The sequence below is a fragment of the Sparus aurata genome, chromosome 2, assembly GCF_900880675.1.
Source record: "Sparus aurata chromosome 2, fSpaAur1.1, whole genome shotgun sequence".
Classification (NCBI taxonomy): domain Eukaryota; kingdom Metazoa; phylum Chordata; class Actinopteri; order Spariformes; family Sparidae; genus Sparus; species Sparus aurata.
This window is the reverse complement of record NC_044188.1, coordinates 8,086,705-8,112,921: the sequence shown is the minus strand read 5'-3', so window position 1 is coordinate 8,112,921 and position 26,217 is coordinate 8,086,705. Positions and strand designations below refer to the sequence as shown.

At 41.3% G+C, this 26,217-nt stretch overlaps 4 protein-coding genes across 7 annotated transcripts; 2 read left to right on the top strand and 2 right to left on the bottom strand.

The window, feature by feature from the left end:
• Positions 1–1,314: 1,314 nt before the first annotated feature.
• Positions 1,315–2,541, top strand: LOC115571432 (olfactory receptor 52E8-like). The gene is made up of 2 exons (XM_030400859.1): positions 1,315–1,324; positions 1,574–2,541. Coding segments are annotated over exons 1-2 (969 nt in total). The 5' UTR covers positions 1,315–1,323.
• Positions 2,542–4,836: 2,295 nt separating this feature from the next.
• Positions 4,837–5,969, top strand: LOC115568753 (olfactory receptor 52B2-like). The gene has a single exon (XM_030396325.1). The coding sequence runs from the start codon at positions 4,868–4,870 to the stop codon at positions 5,840–5,842; it is 975 nt and encodes a 324-aa protein (XP_030252185.1). The 5' UTR covers positions 4,837–4,867; the 3' UTR covers positions 5,843–5,969.
• Positions 5,970–5,974: 5 nt separating this feature from the next.
• Positions 5,975–20,918, bottom strand: LOC115568719 (protocadherin Fat 4). 4 transcript variants are annotated; one of them, XM_030396289.1, is made up of 16 exons: positions 20,370–20,918; positions 19,963–20,203; positions 19,387–19,728; positions 17,403–18,316; positions 16,514–16,688; positions 16,226–16,406; positions 15,758–16,008; positions 11,340–15,656; positions 11,157–11,258; positions 10,713–11,014; positions 10,519–10,604; positions 10,239–10,415; positions 9,164–9,291; positions 8,848–9,059; positions 8,500–8,758; positions 5,975–8,395 (listed from the first exon to the last, which is right to left on the bottom strand). In XM_030396289.1, exons 1-16 carry the CDS (start codon positions 20,424–20,426, stop codon positions 7,029–7,031), a joined length of 9,111 nt encoding a protein of 3,036 aa, XP_030252149.1. In that variant the 5' UTR covers positions 20,427–20,918; the 3' UTR covers positions 5,975–7,028. The 4 variants fall into 4 exon arrangements, with proteins under 4 accessions (XP_030252149.1, XP_030252142.1, XP_030252157.1 ...); XM_030396282.1 differs by having other exon boundaries at positions 8,848–9,056; positions 11,157–15,656; XM_030396297.1 differs by lacking the exon at positions 10,239–10,415 and having other exon boundaries at positions 11,157–15,656.
• Positions 20,919–23,246: 2,328 nt separating this feature from the next.
• On the bottom strand, positions 23,247–25,868 carry hmgb1b (high mobility group box 1b). The gene is made up of 5 exons (XM_030396351.1): positions 25,720–25,868; positions 24,379–24,534; positions 24,114–24,259; positions 23,831–24,005; positions 23,247–23,694 (listed from the first exon to the last, which is right to left on the bottom strand). The coding sequence occupies exons 2-5, from the start codon at positions 24,523–24,525 to the stop codon at positions 23,560–23,562; spliced, it is 603 nt and encodes a 200-aa protein (XP_030252211.1). The 5' UTR covers positions 24,526–24,534; positions 25,720–25,868; the 3' UTR covers positions 23,247–23,559.
• Positions 25,869–26,217: the final 349 nt, after the last annotated feature.

The following is a 26,217-nucleotide window of genomic DNA, read 5'->3' as shown; positions in this document are numbered from 1 at the left end:
GAAAGTGACAGAGCCAGCGAGTGTTTTTAAATCAACTTATCAACTTACAGAAACATGAAATGACACGTGAAATTGTCCTTTAGAAACCATTTAGTATAGTATAATATTTCAAATATATGGGAGGCCTAACCAACTGCAGCTATGAGCCTTAAAACGAGACCTGATAACATTTAGTCCAACACACGCATCAAATATAGCATTTAAGCTAGCGCTGTTTACTGCTTCATTTATAGCTCTCAGAGTAACAAAACCAAAATGTCCTGGCGAACAAAGCACACGGTGACGCTAGTATTACCAACATAAATAAACATGTTAGTGGTCACATGTGTCTTTTGCCAAGTTACTGACCTGTAAAGGACAGAAACCATGACACAGGCAACAGGTGAGTCGTTTCCTTCTCTCGCTTTTGTCGCACTGAAGACGACAACGGACCACCCACTGCACCAAGCCTTTGTTGCTGAGGAGGCCCCCTTGTGGCATAACAGGGATACAGCCAATGCCAGTGGTAGGAAACTACAATTCGATTATGTGAACGTCCATTTTTTGCCACTGGTGCAGTGGCACAGCTGTGGTGTTTCATGCAGGCATCATAGTGAAACTTTGGGAATGACTTTGGCTTGAAATTGTGCTTGTGTTTCTACCTGCTCAAGCACAAAATATATCTGTAGCAGACGCAAGCCCAAACTAATTATTGAAAGGAAGTTTTTTCAACTTCCTGCATTGGCACACTATTTCACTTTTAAACGTATTAACATAAGTACATGACACTGCCATATTAAAATGTGCTAAGAAACAGTTATGCTATTGTTTTTTCTATCTGAGGGTTTTGGCTTAGACCTTTCCAAATTATTAACATGGCAGCATTAAAAGGCAACTCCAACAGTTTTATACATTAAAGCATGTTTACAGGTCTTGGAGACTACTACAGCATACGTGGACAAAGAGGTGTAAAGCCTTTTGTGGCTCCAGAGCAAGCTGCGTGTAATCAGATAAATTGCCTCCAGTGATGTCACTCAGTGGTTACGTTGCATTGTGGGAAATGTAGGTGTCTAACTTACCTAAATGCTTTTTAGGGCCCTAACAAAACCATGAAAACATCTAAAGTTCTCTGTGATTTACTTAAGTCTGTTTTACCGTAGCGGAATACTTTCTGATTGGAAACCACATACTGTTTGACTGAACATGTCATGTGTCACATCAACATTGACCCTGAGTGGAACCAGGGGAGCTCATTTGGGAACTGAGCCTCTGAGATCTGCCTGTTTACAAACATAGTATCCAAACAACACACTGAGCAAATATTAAGGGGGCAGTGCTTCCTTAAGTGGAGATCAGCTTGTGGAGGCAGAGCTGTGTTGAGTTTCACAAGGTGAGATTTTTTTTCTTCAGGAAAAGTATATTCACACTGTGGGAACTTTTGCGTTACGTTGCATAGCTGTCAGATTTGTCGTAGTTCGGTCTCTTGTTAATGCTTCCATGTTATTTGTCTTTTTTGTAAACTTACCGCATTTGATATCTGCTCTAATCATTGTGCTTTTTCTTTTATTTGACTGGTGTTTTTTGTGAATTCAAGTGATTATGTTCTACACAAATTTAACAAGGATAAATCATTTCTTCCTCCTTGGATTTCCTGGACTTTCAACGCAGTATTATGGACCTGCATCAGCCCTGCTTTTTCTACTCTTCCTGGCTATAGCTGTGGGAAATATATTTATTTTAGTGATTATTAAACGTGAAAAGTCTCTTCACAAACCATCATATCTGATCTTTTGTCACTTGGCATTAACTGACTTACTGTTTGGGACTGTTACTCTGCCAAAAGTCATATCAAAATACTGGTTCAATGACAGCATTATTTCATTTTATGGATGCTTTGCACAGATGTATTTTGTTCATTTCTTGGGAGCGACTCATTCGTTCATCCTGATGGTGATGGCCCTTGATCGCTTTATTGCAATTGTATCTCCTCTGCGTTACCCAGCTCTTTTCACAAACAGCACCGCCTCTGTGCTTTGTGGAATATCGTGGCTGATGCCGTCATCATGGATGGTGGGCATAGTTTTCGATGCTCTGACATTGCCTTTCTGCAATTCAAACATAATTGTACAGTGCTATTGTGACCATTTAACAATAATGAGGCTTGCATGTGGTAGCGTACGTGAAGTTGAGGTGGTTGCATTCGGTTTGGCCATGTTCAGTTTGTTGGTGCCACTGGCTTTTATTATCGTCTCTTACTTTTTCATCATTGGTGTCGTTATGAGACTGTCCAACTCAGAGGGACGCATCAGGGCTCTGTCCACGTGCTCGCCGCAAATTCTCATCACATTTCTGTATTATATGCCCAGATGCTTTGTGTACCTGGCAAATAAGGTAGGATTTACTTTCAGTGTTCCTGTTCGCGTTGTTGTTGTGATGCTGTACAGTCTTTTACCTGCTGCTGTCAACCCCATGATATACTGCCTCAAAACCAAGGACATCAAAGAACAACTGAAGAGGAACTATTTCATGAGAAATATTATTATCAGCACAAAAACTGGATGAAATACATTGATAAAATGATAAAGCAGAGGCATGTGCAATAATGAATCAGGTAATAAATCGTTTTCTTCTGCTGTTTCTGACTAAACTGTGATTTTAATATTTATCACTGCAGTTGATACAAAACGCTGCTGCCAGGCTTTTAGCAAGTACAAAGAGAAGTGACCACATTATGCCAAATCCTTGTTGGTATCTCTGAGTCTAAGAATTGATAGAAGATAAGTTGAATAGTCGTCATTATTCGTTAACCCCCGTTGAGCCTGATCACTGCTTAAGATCTTCTGGGAGCCCTATTAATGGTTCCAATATCCTAACGAAGTCAGTATCTTCCTTTAAAATGCTTCTCAAAACTTCAACTGTATGATTTTTTTCTTAACTGCTGTTGTTTGTTGTTGTTGGTTTTTTAAATTTTTCATTTTGCTCATTTCGTAGGTTCTTGGCTTTTACTTTATGTTTTAATTGTAAAGTAATTTGTAACTTTGTTTTTGACAGGAGCAATAAACTTATTGAACTTATTTTCATAAAATCCTCTATGAGCCACAACACAGCCCGACACCATCATGCAGGGGGTTGTGATTCTTCCAACTACATGCAGAGTTGGTGGCCTTTGGGTGTCTCAGAGGCAAATAAAAAAAATCTCACTTGTACCAAATGTTTACTTTTACATTGTTCTCATCTTGTTATCTCAAAAAGTTTTTTACCTATATTAATCATTTTTCTTGGGGTCACTACGTTGCTTTAGTGTAAAGCCCTTTGTTTGAAAAACTGCTGTAATTAAATTTGTCCCTATTTGTTATTATTGTGAACATGTCTTTGATGAGCATCAAACACGGAAATAATGGAAATGACCAAGCTATCGTTGGTTAAAGTGGTAATGTGTGAGACAGTTTCTTGGCTTGATACTGGGACAACATGCTGAAAACACACATTGGCCTTTTTTAATTTTGTTTCACAGATTAAACAATGGATGTTTTTATTGGTGAGCTTCGGAGGTGCAGACAGGTAATTTTTGTTTCATTTTGACATTCTTCTTGCTGCTGCTTGGAACAGAGCTTCATTTACTGGTCTCTACTGATTGAAATATAAAAGAGGTATCACTCTTGTAGAAAGTCAAAATGTTGAACTATTGCTTTACATTACAAGCTCATTGTTAATCATGTTAGTTGGGGGCCTGGCATGTAAGCTTAGGCCTTTTATACTAACCGGTGTCATCAAGCAATTCCCGAATGTGATCTCAAGATACAGTATAACTGCTTTTTTTAAATTAGCAGGATTTGAAACCATTTTCTTTCTGAGACCTCCAGCAGTTCTGCCTCTTGACTGCAGATATCGTTAACTCAAGTGAATGATCTTGGTTAAAGTCAACAAATCCTTATCAAGAGGCCACATACTGATAATATATGGAGGGCCAGTGTTAGAATAAAAGTCACATGCAGCACATTTGCAAAAAAACATTTTGTGCCAAAAATGACCAACAAAATGAGACCGATGTGTCACTATCGGCTTCCAAGGAGATTCTTAGAGAAATGTATACCGTTATCCTACCTCTGTAATCCAATGTGTCCAGTTGTCTTATCCAACAGCCTCCTCACATCATCATATTCGCCCTTCAAATAACTAGAAAACTGCAAGTAACATGTGCAGAGGCCTTTACCAGGTCAGGTTTATACAGTAGCCTGTATCTATGAACTGATTCTGTAAGATGCATTTAAGACAACACTTATAAACCATCATTTACAAATGATACATGTATAGTGAATTAAACTGAAGTTAGCAGTTAGTTATTTTCCTTTGAACAAACAATGAAATGAGCAGTTGTTCACTGTTAAGTTGCGACTAATGTCGATAATACGTCGTTAATGTTTAATAAATACTTTGTAATTCATTGCAACAGATGTTTATAACCCTGTAGAGCTGCTTAATAAATGTCATGTTAACAGATAAATTGCTACAAACAGAAGTTTATTTTAACTTTTAAAGCTAGTGTTACTATGACTTTTCCTAAATAACAGTTAACAGCACAGATTAGAGACATTGATTCCAGGTGGGTGTAGGGTCCTCTGAGTGTTAATCTCCTCTGACATCATCAGACCAGACCCTGCAGGAGGTTGTTACAACATAAAGTGACACGTTAATGGAGCCAGATTGTAGTGTTCAGAGTTAGAGTAAGAGTGTCATGCAGGGCAGAGTGATCACAGCATGTGTTTATTTGATATTACTGCATCAGCAATGATACTGGAGGGCTGTTAACTCCATCTCCTTTCTCCTATTTAACTTCCAGGGTTCATTGTTTCATTTGATTTTCATTGACAGACTTTTTTTTTTCATTATGAAATACACTAATATTACAACCATCAAAGACTTCATCATCACTGGATTCCCCGGACTTCCGCCTAAATACTATGGACCAGTGTCTGCTCTTCTTCTCTTTGTCCTCCTCGCTATTGTGATTGGAAATGCCTTCATTTCAGCTGTAATTCTGTTTGAGAGGACTCTTCATAAACCGACATATATGATCTTTTTCCACCTTGCAATGACAGACATTATTTTCAGTACTGTGACTCTCCCAAAAGTCATTGCCAGATACTGGTGGAATGACATGATAACTTCATTCGGCGCCTGCTTTACACAAATGTATTTTGTTCATGCTTTGGGAGCAATTCATTCTTTGATTTTGCTGATTATGGCTTTGGATCGCTTTGTTGCAATATGGTTGCCTTTTCGATATCCTATTACATTTACAAACAAAACAGTTTCTATTGCGTGTAGCACGTGCTGGATTGTAACCTTCATACGTATGACGGGAGTTGTGCTTCATGCCTTAACTTTGCCCTACTGCGACCAAAATGTTATTCTACAGTGCTACTGTGATCATATATCAATAACTAAGCTGGGATGTGGTGACAGTGTTGCATATGTTAATACTGTTGCACTTGGAATGGCCATGTTAGGTCTCTTGGGTCCTTTGACATTCATCATCTTTTCTTACTTTTCCATAATCATAGCTGTTCTGAAAATGACTGCTACGGAGAGGCGGTACAAAGTCTTGTCCACCTGCGCTCCTCAGATCTTTATCACCTGCCTCTATTATGTGCCGAGGTGTTTCGTCTATCTCGCCAACCATTTGGGATACAGAGTGGGCACAGACGCTCGTGTTGTTATCACCATGATGTACAGCCTCGTACCTGCTATAGTAAATCCGGTGATCTACTGTTTCAAGACTAAAGACATTAAAGAGGCTTTGATACAGAGGTTTAAAAGCAGAAAAGTAAGCACATTTGTTTCTAAAGAAAATAGTAAGTGATTTCTACTTCAAATGGAAAAATGTGTTGTTGTGTTAGTTGTCATAAAAGTGCCATAACATGTAAAACAGTTGACATAAATTACATCATTACAATCAGTTTTAGTTTCTACAATGACTTTTTTTTCATGTTGATTCAATTTCTTTTATTAGTTTCATTCCATTTTCATTTTAACAGTAACTCTCATTGAGATCAAAATCTATTTTACAGGAGAGACTGGGCCAAGGTAGCAGTTGTACAAAATCACAACATATTATATTGCAACATTATGTATATATATATATATATATATATACATATATATATATATATGTTCATTTAATCCCATGTCTTTTTCTATAACCATTTATGTATTCGATGAAGATCTTTAACAGAGTAAAACTGAAACAGAATGACATCAAGTGCTAAAAGTAGAATCCTCCTGTTAATAAATTGATTCAGATGAATATAAAACCAACTTTCTTGTGATATAAATCCATCTTGACTCTGTTTAGCTCTTGAAATCTAAAACTGTGATTGTTCGCACAATTAAGTGCAAAATAAAATCCCTTGAACTGAGACACATCTGGTCATTTTTCTTTACACTATTATTGATCATATCAGTGAAATCATTCTGCAGGATAATATCACGGACACTCTGCAGAGTATCTGAGTGCTCCTGATCCTTCACCACAACATGAGCCAACACGGCACTCCACTGATGTATGTTTGCTTCTGTCAATAAACACAATATACAGAGTGCCTCTGGATGTAGGCTTGAGTTTGTCCACTAGATAGAGCCAAACCATCAGGGCTTGTTCAAATAAAGTGAGTCATACTCCAATCACATCTTTAATGAGAGGAGATGAAGAAATCTGGAGGTGTGCTGTGGTGGAGGAGGTGTTTTCACCACCATTGTAGCCAGTAATTCATCTAAAAACTAATGATAATGATATTTTGGGGGGGTATTTTGGTAAACCTAATCAGGCCACAGGTAGGGTTTTATGTCACAACATAAAATAGAAAATTGAACCTAAACAAACATAAAGTTGCAACAGCAGAAAAAAGTACATTTGCAACATTTGTTTGTGGTTTGCAGAAACGCACATTGACAACATGTATTCTGGCAATTAGATTGCAAGTAACAGACTGCATAAATATTTAGTATTTTTCCACCTGACTCTTTAGCTTCGCCGAGGAAAAAAAACATCAAATAATTTCCTCTATGTCACTTTGCACATCATAGCTTCGACTGGGTTCAGCTGGTAGACGTGCAATATCCTCAAATACTGGAGCATAGCAGCTAAAAGGTAGTCGCATATTTAAAGTACTCTCCCATTCCTCGAACATACTGGAGGGAGGACCCTCAGCTTCCTGCTGACCAGCAACACACTGAGAGGTGTGTTTGAAGAATGAGTTGACAGGCAAGATGCCCTGTTGTGTGAAGGAAGACTGTTCATGTATGTATTTCCTGGCACTGGTGACGGAAAACTGTCCGCACTCAGACACTGTGCCGGTTATTGTGCTGTCTGTTTCACTGTCAGATGAAAAATCGTTGATCATCGCGGTGCGCCGGTGTGGGGATGCTTGATGTGACATGGTTTGTTCCAGAGGAGTGTTCAGTTTACTAATTTCTTCAAAAGTGAGGCATTGTACAGGTTCCAGGTACTCTGGCTGCAGGAACATCTTCATGTGACAAGGCTCTGTATGCTGAGACGGCTCGGCATCAATCCTAGTCAACAACTGCTTGTCTAGAGAGGCCACAGTCTGAGACTCCGGTGCTCTCTCTTCACTGGAGCATTCCTTCTTAAATCCTGCAAACAGCATCCTCAAATCTCCCCACCGTCTAGGTTCAGCTTTCACACGTTTTGTGCTGTAAGCATGCTTGTGCCAGCTGAGCTGCAGTGAGGCAGTGTCCGTATTAATTGCACTAGAGATGCTGCCGATTTCATAATACTCCAGCTCACCGTTGGGCACTGGTTGAACACTTGACAGACTGGCATCACAGTAAAACTCCACACTTTCTCTCTGCTCATCAGCACTCATGGGGTCATGTTGTTTCTGTTGTTCCACAGCACCTACGAGTGTTCTGTTGTCATCAAAGCAAAACCCCACGTTGTCTGTGCCTTGTTCTGTTTTCTCTGGCGGGCTCTCACTATGACACATTGCATTCCGCCGCCTCACTCTGTAAAGAGCGACAAACATTGCTATGATCACCAGGATGGAGATTAGAGGAAGAATCACAGCTGTGAGCCACAGAGGCACGCTGCTCTGTGCCTCAGAGCACTGCTCACGGCTCTCGGTTGCAGAGATGCAGACATCACAGGAGTGGTCGGAGACATTATGTAAACAGATGCAGGAGGTGCTGTTCTGCTCAGCAGGTCCACAACTCCACCGCTTTGGACTTGTCCTCGGTGTGTCCTCCTCGGAGCAGGGCGAGGGGAGGCAGACGCCCGGAGAGCTGCAGCTCGACTGGATGAGAGTTGAGCTCGGCCAGACGTCCATCATCACACTGTGTCCACTGACAGGCAGAGTGTAACCGGTCACGTTGAAATACTGCACACATCCCGTGAATCCTGTCATAAAAAGAGTAATTATGTATTATTCATTTATTACTTTAAGAAAGAATTTTTACTCCAAAAAATATTAAAGTCATCAGCAGAGATTGCTGTATATTTACCTGACTGCTGGAGCTGTAAGTCACCCTTCAGTGCTGCACCAATGATAATCTTCTCCACACTAACAGGGGTGAGATCCAGACTCCGGTCAGTGATGTTCAAGGCTGGTTTACCATCAAGAAGCAGGAAAGTTTTCTGTCCATTGCTGAACAAGGAGAGGACATGCCAGGCCCCGTCAGCCACGGGAAGGGCCACAGTGAACTCTGACATGTGTCCTGATAATGAGTCCTTGGAAATGTACACAGGATTTCTGTCTTTTATCTACATGACACAGAAATTAAAAACAATTTTACATTCCAGACATAAATACAAGGCAAATAAATATTTGGATTAATGCATTTCATTCAAACCTTCAGCATAACGTATCCCGTCTGTCCAACAATATACATCAGCACTCCATTATTTTGGGTCTTGAACCTAATGCTAATAACTGTTTGGTCTCTGGTGCTTTCCTCTTTTTCATTTTCTTTTAGCAGGTAGTCTCTCTTGAATCGCTCCCTGATGACATACTCAATGTAGTCATTCCCATTAAACCGCAGCACCAAGTCCGCTGACATTTCTACTTAAAGAGAAAGAACATGGAAAACAGAGAATTACACTTAAAATGCAAAATAATTAAAACTCAACCCTTCATAAATAGACAATACGAAAACATTTATTATTCACCTTTGTCACAGTTGCTTCCAGTAAAAGGGCTTTTGCACTCACAAAGATAGTCAGACCAAAGGTCATGGCACATGCCGCCATTCTTGCATGGGTTGCTGTGACATGGTGATGGAGTTGCCCGAGGACACCTTTATAGAACAAAAACGAGTTACAAAGGCAAATTGGTGATATCTAGATGTATACAAAAGTAAGAGAGATATGTTTTGGTTACACTTTATGATGAGGGTACAAATCGCATACTTACTTCACTTTGTTTAGACTTTTATCTAACTGAAATCTAGCTTGATCACAAATCAATTCCTCAGCTGATGATCTTTTAAGTGTGAACATATCACATAAAGTCAGAGTGACGGTATCGTCAGTAGTCATGCACTAGTTAAGCAATATTTATACTAGCAATAAATACTGATTGCACAGTGTAATGGCTGCAGAAAAATAACATTATCGCATGATATATGGAATGATTCACTCGCTGTTTAAATCTTGCTTTCACTATGTTATTCATCATTCAGCTACTGGACAGGACTAACTGGGGAAAGACTTGACTGCAAAAGAAAAAGAAAGCTGCCGGTGGAACAGGCAAAGAAGGTGAAGAGGGAGAGTGATAGAAACCGAGGTAAAACAACAATTAATGTAGGAGCATTCACTCGATGGAGAGCCCAAAGCGTTGTATTAATGTCTGTTCTTTCACTTAAACATGTTCCCCCTAACCAGTGATGGTTTGAAAATAGCATTATATCTAATAGAACGGTAGTAACAAAACCTGCCTGCTATCCTACAACCAGGTGTTTTACTCTGAGATAGGGGTTTCTAGGTGTATTTGGATTCCTACATTTGTCTAAAGCTTTGGACAGTAACCAGGCTGCTAGCTGTAGTCATGTTGTTAACACTGTCTTTGTGACAGCAACACCAACAGTAATATCAAAAACACTATGAGTGGGTTGTCTGTTTCCACTTTAAATGCATGATTTTTACCTTCATTATAAAGTGCTGCCATCATTTTCTGTGTAATGTAAAAGGATGATGTTTCTATGTTGTGCCTTGTGCATGTTGCAAAATGATTTAAAATACATACGTATCAAGGATGTTATATGTTGTTAGGGCCATCGACTGTCTCAGCAGGATGCCATTCACATGAATGTTGCGAATGCATCCAACAAAGTCATGAGTTTTAATCTGAGTGGGATGCAGAGAAACAGCTTTAAAAGTCCTCAGCCCTCCAAACGTCATATTACTACCAACATCCAATGTCCTGGTTGTAGATGAAGACAGAGACAATCAATGGAGGTTAAACAAAAGGTTTAAAACAGAAATGATGAATTATGGGAAAGAAGTAATCATTAGTTCACAGCTACCTCTCTAAGCTCCTGCCATCACTCTGTGAAAAACAAAGTCCATTGTTCTCAACGTCTGTGCAGTTGTCCACATGTAGAGAACCAATCTGTTAAATTCAAATAGTAATCAGTCTTTTCAGGTTTGCTTCTCTAATTTTCAACACACTAATTTTCTAATTGAACTTTGTTTATGTGCTGAGATATTTAAAACTCACATTTCCAATCCTTCTTGCTGTGACACTGTGAAAATCTCCATCTGTCACTTGCTTGTTTGTCTGCAGCCTCACAGGTCCAGAGCCCAGGTCATAAGAGAGGCGCATGGCCCCGTCCAGTATCTCCAATGCGAAGAACTCTCTGCTGGACGATCCTCCAGGGTTGTACAGGAGCAGGGAGTCCCTCTGCACTGTTGCAAACTCTAGAGAAATTAAATTAGTCCTGCGATCCAACGGGGGGAACTCCATGAAGGACAGCTCCTCAAAGCCATAGCTGTGCTCCTCACAGTGGACTCCACTGACTCCTGAAATAACACATTTTAATTAATAATAAATAAACTGTTTTTCTGTTGTAGCTTGGAAAAATCCCATGGTATATTTCATGAAGTTTAAAGTAATAGCACAATTTTAGCTTATTTGCTACTTAAGGTAGATGAGGACTCTTACCAAAGGGACAATTACAAGAGAAGCCTGCCTGTGAATTGATGCAGCTGCCCTGAACACAGGGTGTTGATCTACAGTGGTCTGTGAACTGTTCACACATCTCTCCTGGGGAAAAAGCAAGGAAAGGCCAGACTTTACGGAATCTAGTTAAGCAGAATAAGGTGAAAAAAAAAATCCAAAGTCTACCTTCAAATCCAGGCGCACACTGACAGTGATATCTGCCTTGTGTGGGAATACAGGTTCCTCCATTCTGACACTTCAGCTTCAGGCATTCATCTACATCAGTAGAGCAGACAGATCCAGAGAAGCCACTCAGACAGTGACAGTAGAAACCTCCTAAAGCATTCACACATGTGCCGTTATTCTCACAGGGATTCACCTCACATTCATCAATGTCATCTTCACACAGTGACCCGGTGAAGCCGGCTGGGCAGGTACAATTAAAGACCTCTTTCTGCGGTGACACAAAAATGACCGCCGTGCTCTCCAGAACAGCGACATCCTGGCTGATATAAATGTTTTTGTTGCACGTTGCGCCGTTTTGACAGGGGCTGGTGAGACACGGGTCGCTGGTGATGTGAGAAATGGTCACGTTGCTCTGAGCCTCCAGTAATTTCTTGTGGCCTACAGAGATACCACTGGCTACCTCTCTGCTGAGGTACTGACCGTTGTACGTTTTAACCGCAGCCAAAAGAAGGATTTCGCTGCCTATATGCTTAATTCCAAACACATGAGTCTTGGACGCCTGAAGGTTAAAGAGACTGTCCAGAGCCTTAACAAATCTCAAGTATTTACTAGACAAAAACTCTTCCATTGAGGATGATGACACGTAGAAGAATATGCAGCTGTCGATGGAAGCATTTGTGAAACCTTTGTAGTTTACATAGATGCTGTTGTTGACAGGGAAGTGAAGATGGTCTGTGGCTTCAATAGTGACATTAAACGTCGCCTCGCCTTGAAAAGGAGACGACCACAGCTCACATGATCCATTAGCTATTGTAAACATATTAAGCGCTCCATTTTTGATGGCGCAGGTGAATGTATCCGACTCATCCGGATCCTCTGGATGGACGTTACCGATCATGCCTCCTTGGAACGATCTGCCAAAGTATTTCACCTCGATGAAGATATTTCTCGGCAATGATGGGTTGTCGTTTTCATCCACAATCTTAATGTGGATCATGGTTGTTGAAGACAGCAGAGGGATCCCTGCATCCTGAACAGCAACCAGGACTCGATAAGTAGAGATTTGTTCTCGATCAATAGATTGTGTGGTGAATAACACTCCATCAGGAGTCAGAGAAAAATCTGCTGAGGGCTTTACCAACCAGTAGGTGAAAGGTCCCTGGTTTGGCGGCAAGTCAGAATCAGATGCAGTTAGTCTGGCAACTATTGTTCCCTGAGGCTGATTTTCCTGCACTTGAGCCTCAGTGAATGTGAGTGTGGGAGCGTTGTCATTAATGTCATCTATAATCACGATGACATTAGTAGTCCCAGTGGCTGGTGGAGAGCCATTATCAGTGGCTGTAACAGTCAGATTGTAAACTGCCAATAGTTCTCTGTCAAGTAAAGCGTTTACTGAGATAACACCACTGGATGGATCAACGGCAAAAGAGACGTTTGCATTTCCGTTTTCAATACTGAAGAAGAAACGATTCCAGTCCAAGATGGAGTCCTGATCCAGAGCGCTCACAGTAATCACAGACGTCCCAACCGGGCTGTTCTCTGTAACATTGGCCAAATAAAACGCAGACTCGAATGTTGGTGCGTCGTTTGTGTCGATCACACTGACGTGGACCAAAGTCTCGTCCACATCCATTCCAGTAACAACGCCTACGTTCCTCGCCAGAACTTTTAAAGCCACCTCACTGTTGCCTTGTTTCCTCAAACTGCCTGTTGTGTATATTTCCCCTGATAGTTTGGTGATTCCAAAACCCATGTGCTTGTTTTGACCGAACATCAGGTAGAACACCTGACCTTCAGAGCCTTCGTCATCATCTGTTGCTGTTACTTTTCCAATCCTCGTTCCAACAGGTACATTTTTAAACACTGAGAAGTAAAATTGTCTTTCCCTGAAGGTTGGTCTGAACTCATTGACATCCGAGATTTGGATGACAACATGCGCCAAACTGAATAAACCAATGTTTGAAGCTTTGACTGTTATATCAAAGGTCTGCTCTTGCTCATTATCAAAGATGTCCAAGGTGGTGATTGTGCTGTTTCTTGAATCAATGGCAAATTTATCCACATGCCCAGCGACAAGAGAGTAGGTAATGTGTGCATTTGTGCCAGAATCAGCATCATCAGCCTTCAAATCAAGGACACTTGTTCCTATCTCTGAGTTTTCAGGCACTGAGGTGATATACTCCGAGGAAGAAAAGACTGGAGGATTGTCATTTACATCCATAACTACTACTGTAACATTTAACATGCCAGTTTTAGAGACCCAGCCACCATCCGTGGCTTTGATCTGGAGCTGATAAAGACCTTCTGTTTCAAAGTCAAGCTCTCTGATCAGAGTTAGCAGCCCTGAAGCTTCTCCCACAGAGAACGGTAAATGTTTGTCTTCCGGAGTAATGCTGTACATGATGGCACCATTGGGACCATAATCCCCATCTTCTGCTTGAATTTTCCTGATTACTGATCCTACAGACAAGTCCTCAGGGACAGAGAAAGTGACGTCTGGCTCTCTGAAGCTTGGAGAGAATTGATTCCTTCCGGTAATTTCAAAAGTGATTTCAGTCTGAGACGACAAAGAAGGGAAGCCCTGATCTTTTGCTGTAACTGATAGAGTGAGAAACAAAAGTACGCTCTCCACCAAACTTTGATTTAACATCACTTTCCCATTGTCCACTTGGATCCAGAAGAAATCAGACGCATTACCTCCATTTGAAACATATTCAATACCAACGCTGCTGTTATTGACATCTTGATCTATGGCTGTAAACTGGACTACCTCAGTACCAACAGCCATGTGATACGGGACAGCAATCAGAGGCTGAAAAGGTAAAAACATCGGTGGGTAGTGGTTGTATGGTTCTAGTCTCACTGTGACAGTGGTGTCACTGGACAGAGGAACATTGCCACAATCAAACGCAATGACTGTAAACTGGTAGATTTCAAAATCAGAATTAAATAACATCAGTGGCTGTTTGGTATAGATTTCACCAGAGGAGGTGTTGACCCAAAACTCCTCATTCGGAGGTTCAATAATGTACAAAATTGTACTGTTCTGCCCCAAGTCTGCATCAGTAGCATGGACCTGCACAACAAACACCTCTTTATCTTTCATTTCAGATAGGACAACAGTGTAAAACGGATCAGAAAATACTGGTCTATTATCATTGACATCTGTGATGTCTATAATGACGTCAGTGCTGATGCTCCAGGCTGAATCATTTGCATTTACTTTCAAGATGTAACGATCGCGCATCTCCCTGTCCAGAGGTCTCTGAACAGTGATGTAACCAGTGGTAAGGTCAATAGTAAATGGCACATCATCACTTTGGTCAATTATGGAGTAGTTAATCATTGCGTTTGCACCTGTATCATCATCACTTGAGGTGACTTGTATAACTGTGCGACCGACTGGAGAATCCTCAGACGCCTCTGTGAGAAAAACCCGTGAAAAACGAGGTGCGTTGTCGTTTCTGTCTAAGACAACAACAATAACAGTCGCTCTGTCTTTATGAAGAGGGTCGTTTGGCTCAGTAGCTTCGACTGTTAAATTGAATTCAGGGACGTTTTCTCTGTCTAAACTTGCAGTGGTGCTCAAAAAGCCACTTTCAGGGTCAACTGTGAATAAATGATCGTCGTTTCCTTCTGTTATGTTGTACTGCACTGTGCCGTAACTGCCTGAATCAGCGTCAATCGCAAGAACATCACAAACCCAGGATGGCGGGGAGTTCTCAAAAATCTCACACCTGTACTCAGCTTGGGTGAACTGAGGGAAGTTATCGTTTACATCGCTGATGTTTATGTGAATTTCTGCAAATGAAGAGAAAGGAGGCGAGCCGGAGTCTCTGGCTTCCATCAACAAAGTAAACTCCTTTTTGGTTTCATAATCCAGAGGGTTCTCCACTGTCAATGCTCCACTTAATTGCTCCACATGAAACACGTCTTCAAAGTTTCCAGAAGCCAGATAAAAAGAGACGGGTTGAGCTCTGATGCTCACTGCAGAGACGACTGCCACTAATGTCTCCAGGGGCTCGTCCTCGGAGAGGGAGCTCCTCAGAACATCCACATTCATCTGTGGAAACTCAGACACGTTCTGAAACCTGATGCTGATGGTAGTGAAGTGAAATTTTGGACTTTCTCCGGCATCTTCCACATGTACACTGACAATAATATCCTCTGTTCTCCGGAGAGCACTTGAAGTAAATACAGTGCCGCTGGATGGATGGATGGAAAACAGATCTGAATTTTGTCCATATAATGAATACTGTAGTTCCGCATTCATATCAGCATCTCCGTCTGTTGCTCTTACTGCACAAACAACTGAGCCTGGTGGAGGAAAAAAACACAAAACAGACAAAATGAAACCCCTAATCCTTTCTAGTCTGCATTATCCAGGATGAAATATATAAGGGCAAGTTAAAACTCACCTGCAGCCAACTCAGTGGGCACATAGGCCACATACGGGCTGTTCATAAACTGGGGCCAGTGGTCATTGATATCGCCGATCAGCACTGTAACAAGCACTGAGCTTGACAGAGGCCGAGTGGGATGTTTATCTGTGCCGATCACCGTCAGCCTGTAGATGGCCACGGTCTCCCTGTCCAGGACATCGGTGGTAAACAGCTCTCCGGATGTTTCGTCAATGGCAATAGGCACATCGAGGTTCTCCATGGAATACCTAAAGGACAGTTTAAGGATGAAATAGCCTTTCAGTTTATTACGATGATGATGCATATAGAAAAGGGGACTATTGGACCTTGGCTGATGTGCCGGAGATGATACTGTTGTTCTTTGTTTGGTGTGACAGTTGTGTGTGTCATATGTCTGCTGTGCGTGTGCTTTAATCAAAAAAGCACAAAATTAAGTTTGAGTGACTCTTTGACATGACATTTTACCTGACTTCCCCACTGACACCCTCGTCAGCATCAGATGCCGTCATCATGGCAAACACAGTGCCTGTGGGACTGTCCTCAGATACTATGGTGTTGTAGGCCTCCTCTGTAAACTCTGGACGGTTATCGTTAACATCATCCACCGTGACATGCATGGTGAGAGTTCCCGTTAGAGATGGCAACCCTTCAAACGACAAAGAAATAATGAATTATCGAACAGTTTGAAGTGACATTAAAGAGCGATATATTGTAAGGTTGTTTTTTTGTTTGTTTAGTTTTGGCGTGACTCACCGGAATCAACAGCAATAATGGTCAGTGAGTACACCGATTGCCTCTCTCTGTCCAGGCTGTGTGAAATATGAAACGTGCCACTGGGAGTGATGGTGAACAAACCATCACTGTGTCCTGTCTGTATAAAATATGTAAGCTGGCTGTTGACACCTAAATCTTCATCCAAAGCTGACACCTGGTAAAAGACAAGACAAAGAAAAAATAGACATGCAAACTAGTTATTAACATCAAAACATTCTGCAATCAACATTTGGTAGCACTTTATGTTACAGCTCTGTAATGGCATGGTAATAGTTTGATAATGAAGAGGTAATTCAGTCATTAATAATAATTGTATCAACAATCTGGTTAATATAATGCTAACACTGTTGTAAGAAAGTAATAATGGAGAAACCCATTTAAAGACAGCATTTATCAATAGTTTATGAATAGGATTTAGAAATGGTATAGTAGCATTTTGGTAACAATATGCTAAACTGCTAACAATAAAATTGTTATATCAGTGGAGGTTTGTTGTCACCGGTATTACCTCATTATTAATATATTACCACTTTTTAAATTCAAATGTTGGACTGATCATTGAGCAGCTCTTTGTATTGTTACCAAAATGTTTTTAGACTATTTCTAAACAGTTTTGCCTCTATGTTATCTAGATGTTCCCTCATCATCATGGTTGTTTTTGGTCTCTCGTTACCCTATTGCATACATTTCATTCCAACATTACTCAGAAATACCCACGTCAGTATCAAGCTAATACCTGGTCATAACTTTGGTAATTACATGGTATTACATAATTACTACCTTGACTATCACCCAATGATTACCACGTTATTACCCGGCTGTAAAGTGAAGTGCTACTCAACATTCAGTGAACTCTTTGAAGCAGTACCTGATGTGTTAACTGAGCTGGATCCTCCTCATTCTCCGTTACATGTATGGTGAGTGTCTCTGGAGTAAAGACGGGAACAAAGTCATTCACATCCAACACTGTGACACTGAGAGCAGCGGTAGCAGATCTGGGTGTTTCCCCCTGATCTACAGCTGCTATGATTAAGGTGTAGTTTGACTCCTTCTCCCTGTCCAGTTTATCCATGACTGTGACGACACCTCGAACAGTGTCCACCACAAACGGACTCGCCTGGGTCAATATGTACCGCACTTGTCCATTCGTCCCGATGTCTCGATCGAGGGCCTGAACCTGAAACAGGCTCGTTCCTCTGGGAATGTCCTCTCTGACAGTCAGGCTGTAGGCCCTCTGTGAGAACTCGGGGTCATGGTCATTCGCATCCTCAACGTGCACCGTGAGATTCATAGTGGTTGCCATCCTCGGTGAACCTTTATCAGTGGCAGTTACAGTTACAGTCAGGGTATCTCCCTGTTCTCTGTCTAATTCCTCCTCCAGGTAGATTTTTCCGCTTGTGCTGTTGATGCTAAACACTCCACCAGACGTGTTGTTCAAATAATACAACATCTCTCCATTGGATCCAATGTCCTCATCCTCAGCATGTACGGTCATTACAACAGAATGAAGTGCTGCATCCTCTGGTATACTGACTATTTTGGCTGACACAAACAACGGCGCGTTGTCGTTGACATCATCGACCATCACGTTAACATGCGCCGTGCTGGTGAACTGTAAAGACACAGGCTGGACGCAGTCATTGGCTGTCACAGTCAGATTGTAGAAGGGTTGTCTCTCTCTGTCTAACTCTGTTTTCAGGCACAAAATACCAGCTGGGTTTATGAAGAACACTTTGTCTTCATCTCCTCCGACCACCTTCAGTTTCAAGTGTCCATTGTCACCTGGCAGAGAGGGAAACAATACATGACTTTTCACAAGTGATGGCTCATAATGGTTTTATGTCCCACATATAAATCAGGGAGGAACACCCTACATTTGTCACATGATGCAGTGATATAGATAAGTGCATTTGCTAGTAATATATTTTAATCAAGTATTTATTAGCAATCAACAAAAGAGGCCACAAATAGGAATTCACTGGCAAAAACTTCAACCACACAAGATTTCTAGGCAAAACACAATCAAATAAACACATGGCAATAGAGATGAACAAGATTCACGTCTCGATTTGCCAACTGTGACATGTGTAGCCAAGAAATGTGTGAATGTTAATTAAGCCTTCTCACACTCATAACTTGGAAAATAGAATTTTCACAGTCGTCCATGCTTTTCCTTCAAACTGGACATGCAGACTGAGCTGGATGAGTATGATTGTGTGAAACTTTTGAAAAAAAGAAACTCTGCTATCGCAGATGGATGCAGGCTTCTCATTAGCTTTATCTGCACCGTGCAATGCAACGAGGACTTGACCCCTATTAATTGCACAGACGTGTAAATCCCCAGCTGGAGGGAGATGTGGAAAAGAGAAGAGAGATCAAAAAGCCTGTATTTGTAGTACATGTGCAGGGTAGACTTAAAACTACACATGCAAAATTAAAAGTTTTCCTATAGAAAAACATATAAAGGTAAGATGTTGACTTATATTTTCATTATCATTTATAAAAGTATTTATTTATACTGTTTTGACTGTATGGTTGTATTTTTTTATTCTTTTAATTGTGCAAAAGTCATTTAAAAATTCATTTATTTATTCTTAATGCATCTATTCATAATTCTCAGGCTTTCATTTCAAAGCTACACCAAGGATGTTTTAGAATGCATTTTGTCATGCTGTTGTCTATGATTGCGTATTTAAAGGTTGATCTAAATGTAACTTCCTGTTTAAAAAAAAAAAGGTGGAGTTATGGGAGCAAACAAGTGGTCAGATTTAACTCCACCCTTAATTGTCACAGGAGCCATAAAAATGTGAAGTAGGATGAATGCTTTACTCCAGCGTTACTTCAGCACTTACCATCATCTTCATCTGACACATTCAAGGACAGGAAGCAAGTGCCAGCTCGCGCATCTTCCAGCAGTGACGCAGAAAAGGTATCCCGGGTGAAAATGGGGCGGTTGTCATTCACATCCAACACATTGAAGTACACCCTGACACTGGACACCTGTGAATCCCCCTGCTGCACCACCACAGTGAGTACGTAGAGGCTTTGTGCCTCAAAATCCAGGCTGCGGGATAAAAGGAAGTCCCCTGAGAGGGGGCTGAGGAGGAACAGGTTCTCGCCGTCATCCTCCTGCACTGAGTATGTGATAGGCGTGAGAGTCTCGAACACTGCTTCCACCTTTCCCACAACTGTTCCTGTCAACACAGAGACAATGTATATTCACCGTCTGACATTGTGGAACGAAAAGAAAACATTTTTGGGCAACATTATCGTCCTTAGCTATTCTAAATGAGGATAGTTTGGATGGAAAACCACAAATTAGATGACATTTTAAAGTGTATTAATCAAATTAACAGTTTTTTGCAAATATTATGCATCTGTGCCTAATTAACTCGTGGGGGAAAGGCTTTGCTGAACAGATGACTAACCTGGTACTGTGTCTTCTTTCACTTCAAATGAGTAAACAGTTTTGGAGAAAGCCATCTGTGTTCGCCATCTGTTATGAGACTGTAAGCCGACCATGCCATGCTTGGGCACAGCATCAATAGATGTATAATACCAGGAGGGGAGCGTATGCTGCCCTAAGACGATATCTGCAAACTGCCTCTCACTGCTCACATTCACTGAGCTTTCAGACGAAGGTTCATGAGAGGACACGGGATGAAACGCCTGAGGAACCAGAGATAAAAGAAAGAAAATTTTGTTCAAGTAAAATGTGCATAAACAGGCTTTGAAGCATTTAAATTATAGTTTTTACTGTCCTACAACCACATTTTAATACAAGTTGAAAAACTAATCTCATTGCTGCAACATCTGAGCTAACAGGCCCACTTACCAGCAAATTAAACAATAAAATTCCATATTTTCTCCATCGTCCAGTAGATTCCATCATAAAGTTCACTTCCGAAAGGGCCTCTTACTTGGTCGTAGTTGCAAAACCGAGTGAGAGACTGGGATCTTGAGCAAAACAAAACGGAGCAGGCAGTCAAAAAAGTGAAGTCCAGGAAACTGCCCAGCGTTACCTCCACCCAAGAGCAACACATGGAAAACTATAAAAAGCTGTATCCATAGTGATTACTCAATCTTCTCAGCTTGTAATCCTGACTGACACGCCCCTTTGACATCACTCTATGCAAATCCAGCAGCGAAAGAAAAAAGCCGAAAGAAAAAAGAAAAGCTCTTTGAGGGCCTGAAAAAGGCCGCAGGTTGAAAGTTTGCTGTTGTTTTTGTCATTTAATGCCACATAATGGTTTAAAATGATGAGTCTGCATGTCCTCGCTTTCTTGAGAGGATCAACAAAAATTCCCTGCAATACAAAAGAACAAGGGTAATAATGTGCCACCTGCTTTGTATTCTCTGCGTGGATTTCTGCTCCTGAGGCTCCTCAGTGTAGACATGAAACAGACTCTTTGAACGGTCGCCTGCGGTAAGGTGGCCTCGAGGAAGCCTTTCTCTTTTCTTTGCTGCATGTCAGACGGAGGGGATTCATTCAGAGACTGAAAGGCGCGAAAGGAACGGGGGAAAAAAATATACTGTCGCTCTGAATCACGGGTTTTCAAAAGAGAGCTGACACGACACTGTAGAACTGAATGTTCAGACTGAATCCAGATGAGCAGATTTGTTGGTGTACAGTTTCGTCAAGTTAAATTAAATGACCGCCTCTTATGTGAATACATTTTTGGTGGAATTGATTACTGTTGCCATCGTACACAAGGGGGGGAAAAACTACTGTTGTAACACTAATGCAGGAACCAAGAGGATATAAGCCTGTTTCTGTGTCACAAACACTGAAAGGGGACCACTGTGGCTTCATTCACAATTTGCAGACACTTCAGAGTGCGGGGCCGTTCTTTGTGTGGCAAAGGGCAACGCTCCTGAGAAAAGGCCGATAAATGGACATGTGAACCCCCTTTAAGTGACTGTGAGGCCACCGTGACTGTGAGACCGTCTCTGGTTACCCGCGGGGGGAGGAACTCTATACCGGCAAAGGATCACAAAAGGTTTTACCGTCTGGACTCACTGGGGCAGCACACACACTAAACACACAGAGCACTTCTCTCTGAAAACACTTCATTTTGAGTTTTGAAGACTCAGCCTCCTTTTGAAACAATTTTTTTTTGACATGTGACTATTTGTCTTGTTGGTAAAGTGTGTCCTTGTCATATCATGGATTTAATCACACCCCTTCAATAATACAAACATAGTGACATTAGGAGACAAACAAATACACAATTGATTCGAGCTTCTGACGAAAAACAGCCGCAGTTTAATTACAGCTCACCATGAACTGTAGAGACAGGAAGGTACGCTGGCCGCCTGATTTGGCTGACACTGAAAACTGAAGTCATGTTTGATTAATGAAGTTTCTTTTATCTCTAATATCTGGTTAGTTCTTCTGGATGAATGATTATAAGAAACTTCAGCTGTGTTTTTAGGAAGGCAGAGTTTTCTTATTTGGCTGATAATTTCTTCACAATGGTATGTATAAAGTCATGATCATGTCCATCAAAAGCTGCATCCCTGCAACAGTGTTCTGATATCTTGTAAGTCCATGTGGGAGTGACTGACTAACTATACAGCAGTACATAGTTTTTACTTAATATCCTGTGTAGTTTACCTCATTTTGGCGCCACCTTCTGGATTTAGGTTGCTCAAACTACAAAAAATCATCCAGGGATTAAACTAATTCTTCAAGGAAATTCGAGTAAAAGCGATTGTGTAATCGTAGCCCAAATTGGGAGACAAATTACACAATTAAATAACACAACCACATCAGTATTCCCATTTAAATATGCAGCAGCCCTGCAGCGCACTGATTCATGAAATAACAGCCCTCAGGCCATTATTTTTCAGACCCAATAAGCTTTGCTAGAGCTCATTATTTTAGCTTCTAATAAAGCTAAGAATCTTTAATTGTGTTAATATCATTTTGCTGTTTTCGCCAATTTCATGTTCTGATGGTAAAACGTTTCCCTGAAGTCATCTAGTTTTTTCTAGGGAAGCACAACACGGTAGGGAAAATATGTTTATATTATTTTTTAGATATTTCATTACATTATCAATCATGGTCAGAGGGAATACACATTTTTGTATCACAATTTTGATTTTCACTGAAGAAAACAAATATTAAAGTCATGACGCTGCAACATTAGTTTGGGTCTGTGCCAAACTAAAATCTTCTCTCACATGTGGAGAACATCTGTGAAAAAACGGGAATATTGCACTCGACCATGTTATTTTTTTGATTACATGTATTTCAATTCATTGTACGGCCCTAGTTTATCCGGAAGCTGTTTCACTGCAGACTTACCACACATCAGAAACTCCAAGTAAAATCTTGTTGTCATTTGAAGCAGCGAATAGAACGAGCTACGTACAACCTGACAGCAGAAACAAGAACAAAGAGCTGTCGTGCACTGTTCAATTCACTGTGCAGCCATGAGTTATACTCTTTAAATGAAGCGTGTTTTAATTATTCATGTACACACTTGATAGTCTACGTGTTCTACGTGTCAAGCCTTTGATAACAGACTGGTTGCCTTGGAGATGTTGAGACAAGTCAAACGGGAGGAAGGACACATGAACGTCTTAAGAAAAACGACCTTTATTGAAGACATTCTTGAATGTCGACAGCTGCATTTGATATTAGAGTGGTATTCAAAGAATAAAAAGACATCGGGACATCACATAAAAAAATATTTTTCAAAACAAAGAAAAGTACACTACCAACCCAGAAATCTCATTTTTGAGTTGGGACACCTACAGACTAGTTGCCTTCGTACTGATTTGCAGTCCTTCTAAATTGTTACGTCGTATGGCAAGGATAAAGAACTACCACTAGAAAAATCTCAAACTTAAGATATGTAGTGTTAACTTTACAAAAAAAGGAGAATAACACTGTACATCTTAAAAACATTAAATATACACATGTTCTTGTTCAGTTTGACTTCTGTTTCAAGATGGTGAATTGAGTATATTAGGATTATATGGCATAAACAAAACTTCAGGTCCAATCCTGATGCAGTCTACTCATCATCTTCATCGTCGTCATCCTCCTCGTCCTCTCCCTCTTCTTCTTCGTCTTCCTCCTCGTCGTCGTCGTCTGCTGTCGCAGCGGATTCTGAATCCACTTTGCCCTTCGTGCGGTAGGCGACGATATCCTGCGGAGAGCGCGACAAAATGTGTTTTTAGTGCTTCAAGTAAAAAGAAACGGCAATCATTCTAAATTTGAACCCAAGAAACAAGAAAATATGATTATCAAATAAAAAAAAAGCAAGTCAAGTTTGGTTTATTTACCTTGTCATACTTCTCCTTCAGCTTGGCAGCCTTCTTCTCATATGGCTGCTTGTCCTCTGCAGATGAGCTGTTCCACATCTCGCCCAACTTCTTCGCTGTGTCCCCGATGGTGAGTCCAGGATAATCGCCTTTTACCTTGGGGCGAAAGTCAGCACAGAAGAGGAAGAATGCAGACCTGTGGTTGGGGGAAAAAAATGCATCATTGATTCATGAGTTCGGATCTAATTTGTACCTAATGTCAAATAAATAAAACAGTAGGGAGCGGGTCGATGACGGCACTCACGGTGGTCTCTTGGGGGCATTGGGGTCCTTGAAGCGCTTCTTCTTGTGGCCCTTTGGTGGAATGTAATTCTTCATTTCCTTCTCATAACGCACCTTGTCCAGTTTGGCCATATCTTCGAACTTGCCTTTCTCTTTTGGTGACATTGTCTTTGGAAAAAACACGATCGATTTTAGGCGATTTAGAAGACTTGCAATGCTTGCATTTTTATTTTTTTTATCTTGAGAAATTGGATAAAGAAAAAAAAAATGACAGCTATTAATTCTACCTTCCAACGCTCGGAGCATTTCTTGGAGAACTCTGCGAAGTTGACAGACGCCTCGGGATGCTTCTTCTTGTGCTCCTCTCGGCATGTCTGCACAAAGTACGCATAAGAGGACATTTTGCCTCTCGGCTTCTTTGGATCCTTTCCCATCTTGGATTGCTAAATGGAGAGAAGAAAAAATTATTTTAAAAAAATGTTATGAGAGAAATCCATTCAAGTCTAATCATGCAAAGGCAATATCTACACATCAGCAAATTATCTGCCTCTTGCTTTGTCAGGTCCATCTATTGTTTAAAATGGGGAGGTGGGAGGAGGGGGAGGGAGTCTGGGGGGTGACAGATGAGCCATTGTATGCAGAGGCCAACATAATGCTTCTTTTAATTCTGCACATTCGTCAACTGCTGCTTCAACATCCACCATTCATTCATACTGATACAGTGCATAGCATGTGGAAAAACAGCACAGTGTGTTTTACTATCTTGAAGCGTTAGCCTCTCAGTGACATGACATGTAGTTAGCCGGCTTGGGGGTTGTAATGAAGCCAAGATGAATACATTAGCATTAGCCTCCAGCGCCTCTGACTGTTCGCTAACCGTTAGCCATCTTGCTTTGTGTCCTCTCGTCTTTTACCGTTAGCCTTTTAGCTAGCGGCTAGGCTAGCTGCACAGTGCTCATTTCATGATGACGATTATTAAAATGGCTGATTTGATTGCTAACAATGGCTAGCGGAATGCTTTCACACGCCAGCCTTTCTTCTGGCATATTAATTAGCCTGATTTTTACCATCTATAGACTGTCTGGATGGTTCAGATAGTTGAATCTGAAGCCACAGTGACAGTGGTCTCAGGGAAAGATGCTCCGCCTGTCTCACCGCACTCGGGCTGCCTCAGCAACACTTCGCGGTGTTCACCTACGTTCACCCTCTAGCTAGCTGGCTAGCGCTAGCTTCTGTGATAGCACCACGGCCAGAGCAGGCAGCCATTGTCACATTTATATAGAAGGCTGATGAGTGAACTGGATCATCCTTGTTAGCTGGAAACAAAATAAGGGTCGTCACGCTAACCCGACAGTAGACACTAGCATGGACACTCGGGGAGTTATCCCTTGTTTTGGACATTATTCACAACCGCGGCTAATTTCACTGTTTGCTAAGTTAGCAGGACAGTGTTAGCGTAAACAGCAGGAGCTTGATCCCTCCGTTAGCATCTCATCCAGCTCAGTCACGCAACTAATCCGGCACGAAGCCGACGCATACTTTGCAAAACGCATCCCGAACCACCGTTTCATTCATAACATGGCTGTCCAAGTCAGTTCCGTCAGTCAGTTTACATTTCGGATGCTTACCCCAACAGCGCTACAGGAGGCCAGCTGCACGTCGGTACGTCTCAAACAATGGGACGAGGAGCTCCGTCAGTGCGCGGTCTCTCGGCTGTGAGGATCCCGCTGTGTTTACCCGAGTGTCGGGCTCCGGCTGTCGGACATTGGCTGCCGTCAGCTCCGTGGAGGATCTTATTGGACGGTCGCTGTCTCAGTCACGGATGTTGTACAGTTGGTTGTCCAAAACACGACGGGGCCGTGGCGCCAAACTTGAATATCAGACATGAGGGGAGAGAAGAGCATTCACATGGAGAAACAGGCTGCAGTGTGATGTTACTGCTTTAATACACTGAAGTTAAAGTAGACACGAGCCTGTTGTCAACTATTATACGAGTGCATATGTTGACGTTAAAACTGTATTATCTTATTAATGCTTATTTTATTATACTTTTATTTATTCTCACAGGTTAAAATCTGATTCAAAGACTAACATTATGAGATATTGGATGACTGGAGATGACAAGT

Excerpts from the sequence above, each read along its gene's own strand:
- LOC115568753 (XM_030396325.1), top strand. The coding sequence starts at position 4,868 with ATGAAATACACTAATATTACAACCATCAAAGACTTCATCATCACTGGA.
- LOC115568719 (XM_030396282.1), bottom strand. The coding sequence starts at position 20,426 with ATGATGGAATCTACTGGACGATGGAGAAAATATGGAATTTTATTGTTT. Across the intron at positions 16,689-17,402 it reads CAGCTCAGTTAACACATCAG|GTGTCAGCTTTGGATGAAGA; the intron begins GTACTGCTTCAA and ends GTCTTTTACCAG. Across the intron at positions 16,009-16,225 it reads GGTGTCAGTGGGGAAGTCAG|GTATTCCATGGAGAACCTCG; the intron begins GTAAAATGTCAT and ends ACTGTCCTTTAG.
- hmgb1b (XM_030396351.1), bottom strand. The coding sequence starts at position 24,525 with ATGGGAAAGGATCCAAAGAAGCCGAGAGGCAAAATGTCCTCTTATGCG. Across the intron at positions 24,260-24,378 it reads AATGCTCCGAGCGTTGGAAG|ACAATGTCACCAAAAGAGAA; the intron begins GTAGAATTAATA and ends TTTTTTCCAAAG. Across the intron at positions 23,695-23,830 it reads TGAAGGAGAAGTATGACAAG|GATATCGTCGCCTACCGCAC; the intron begins GTAAATAAACCA and ends CGCTCTCCGCAG.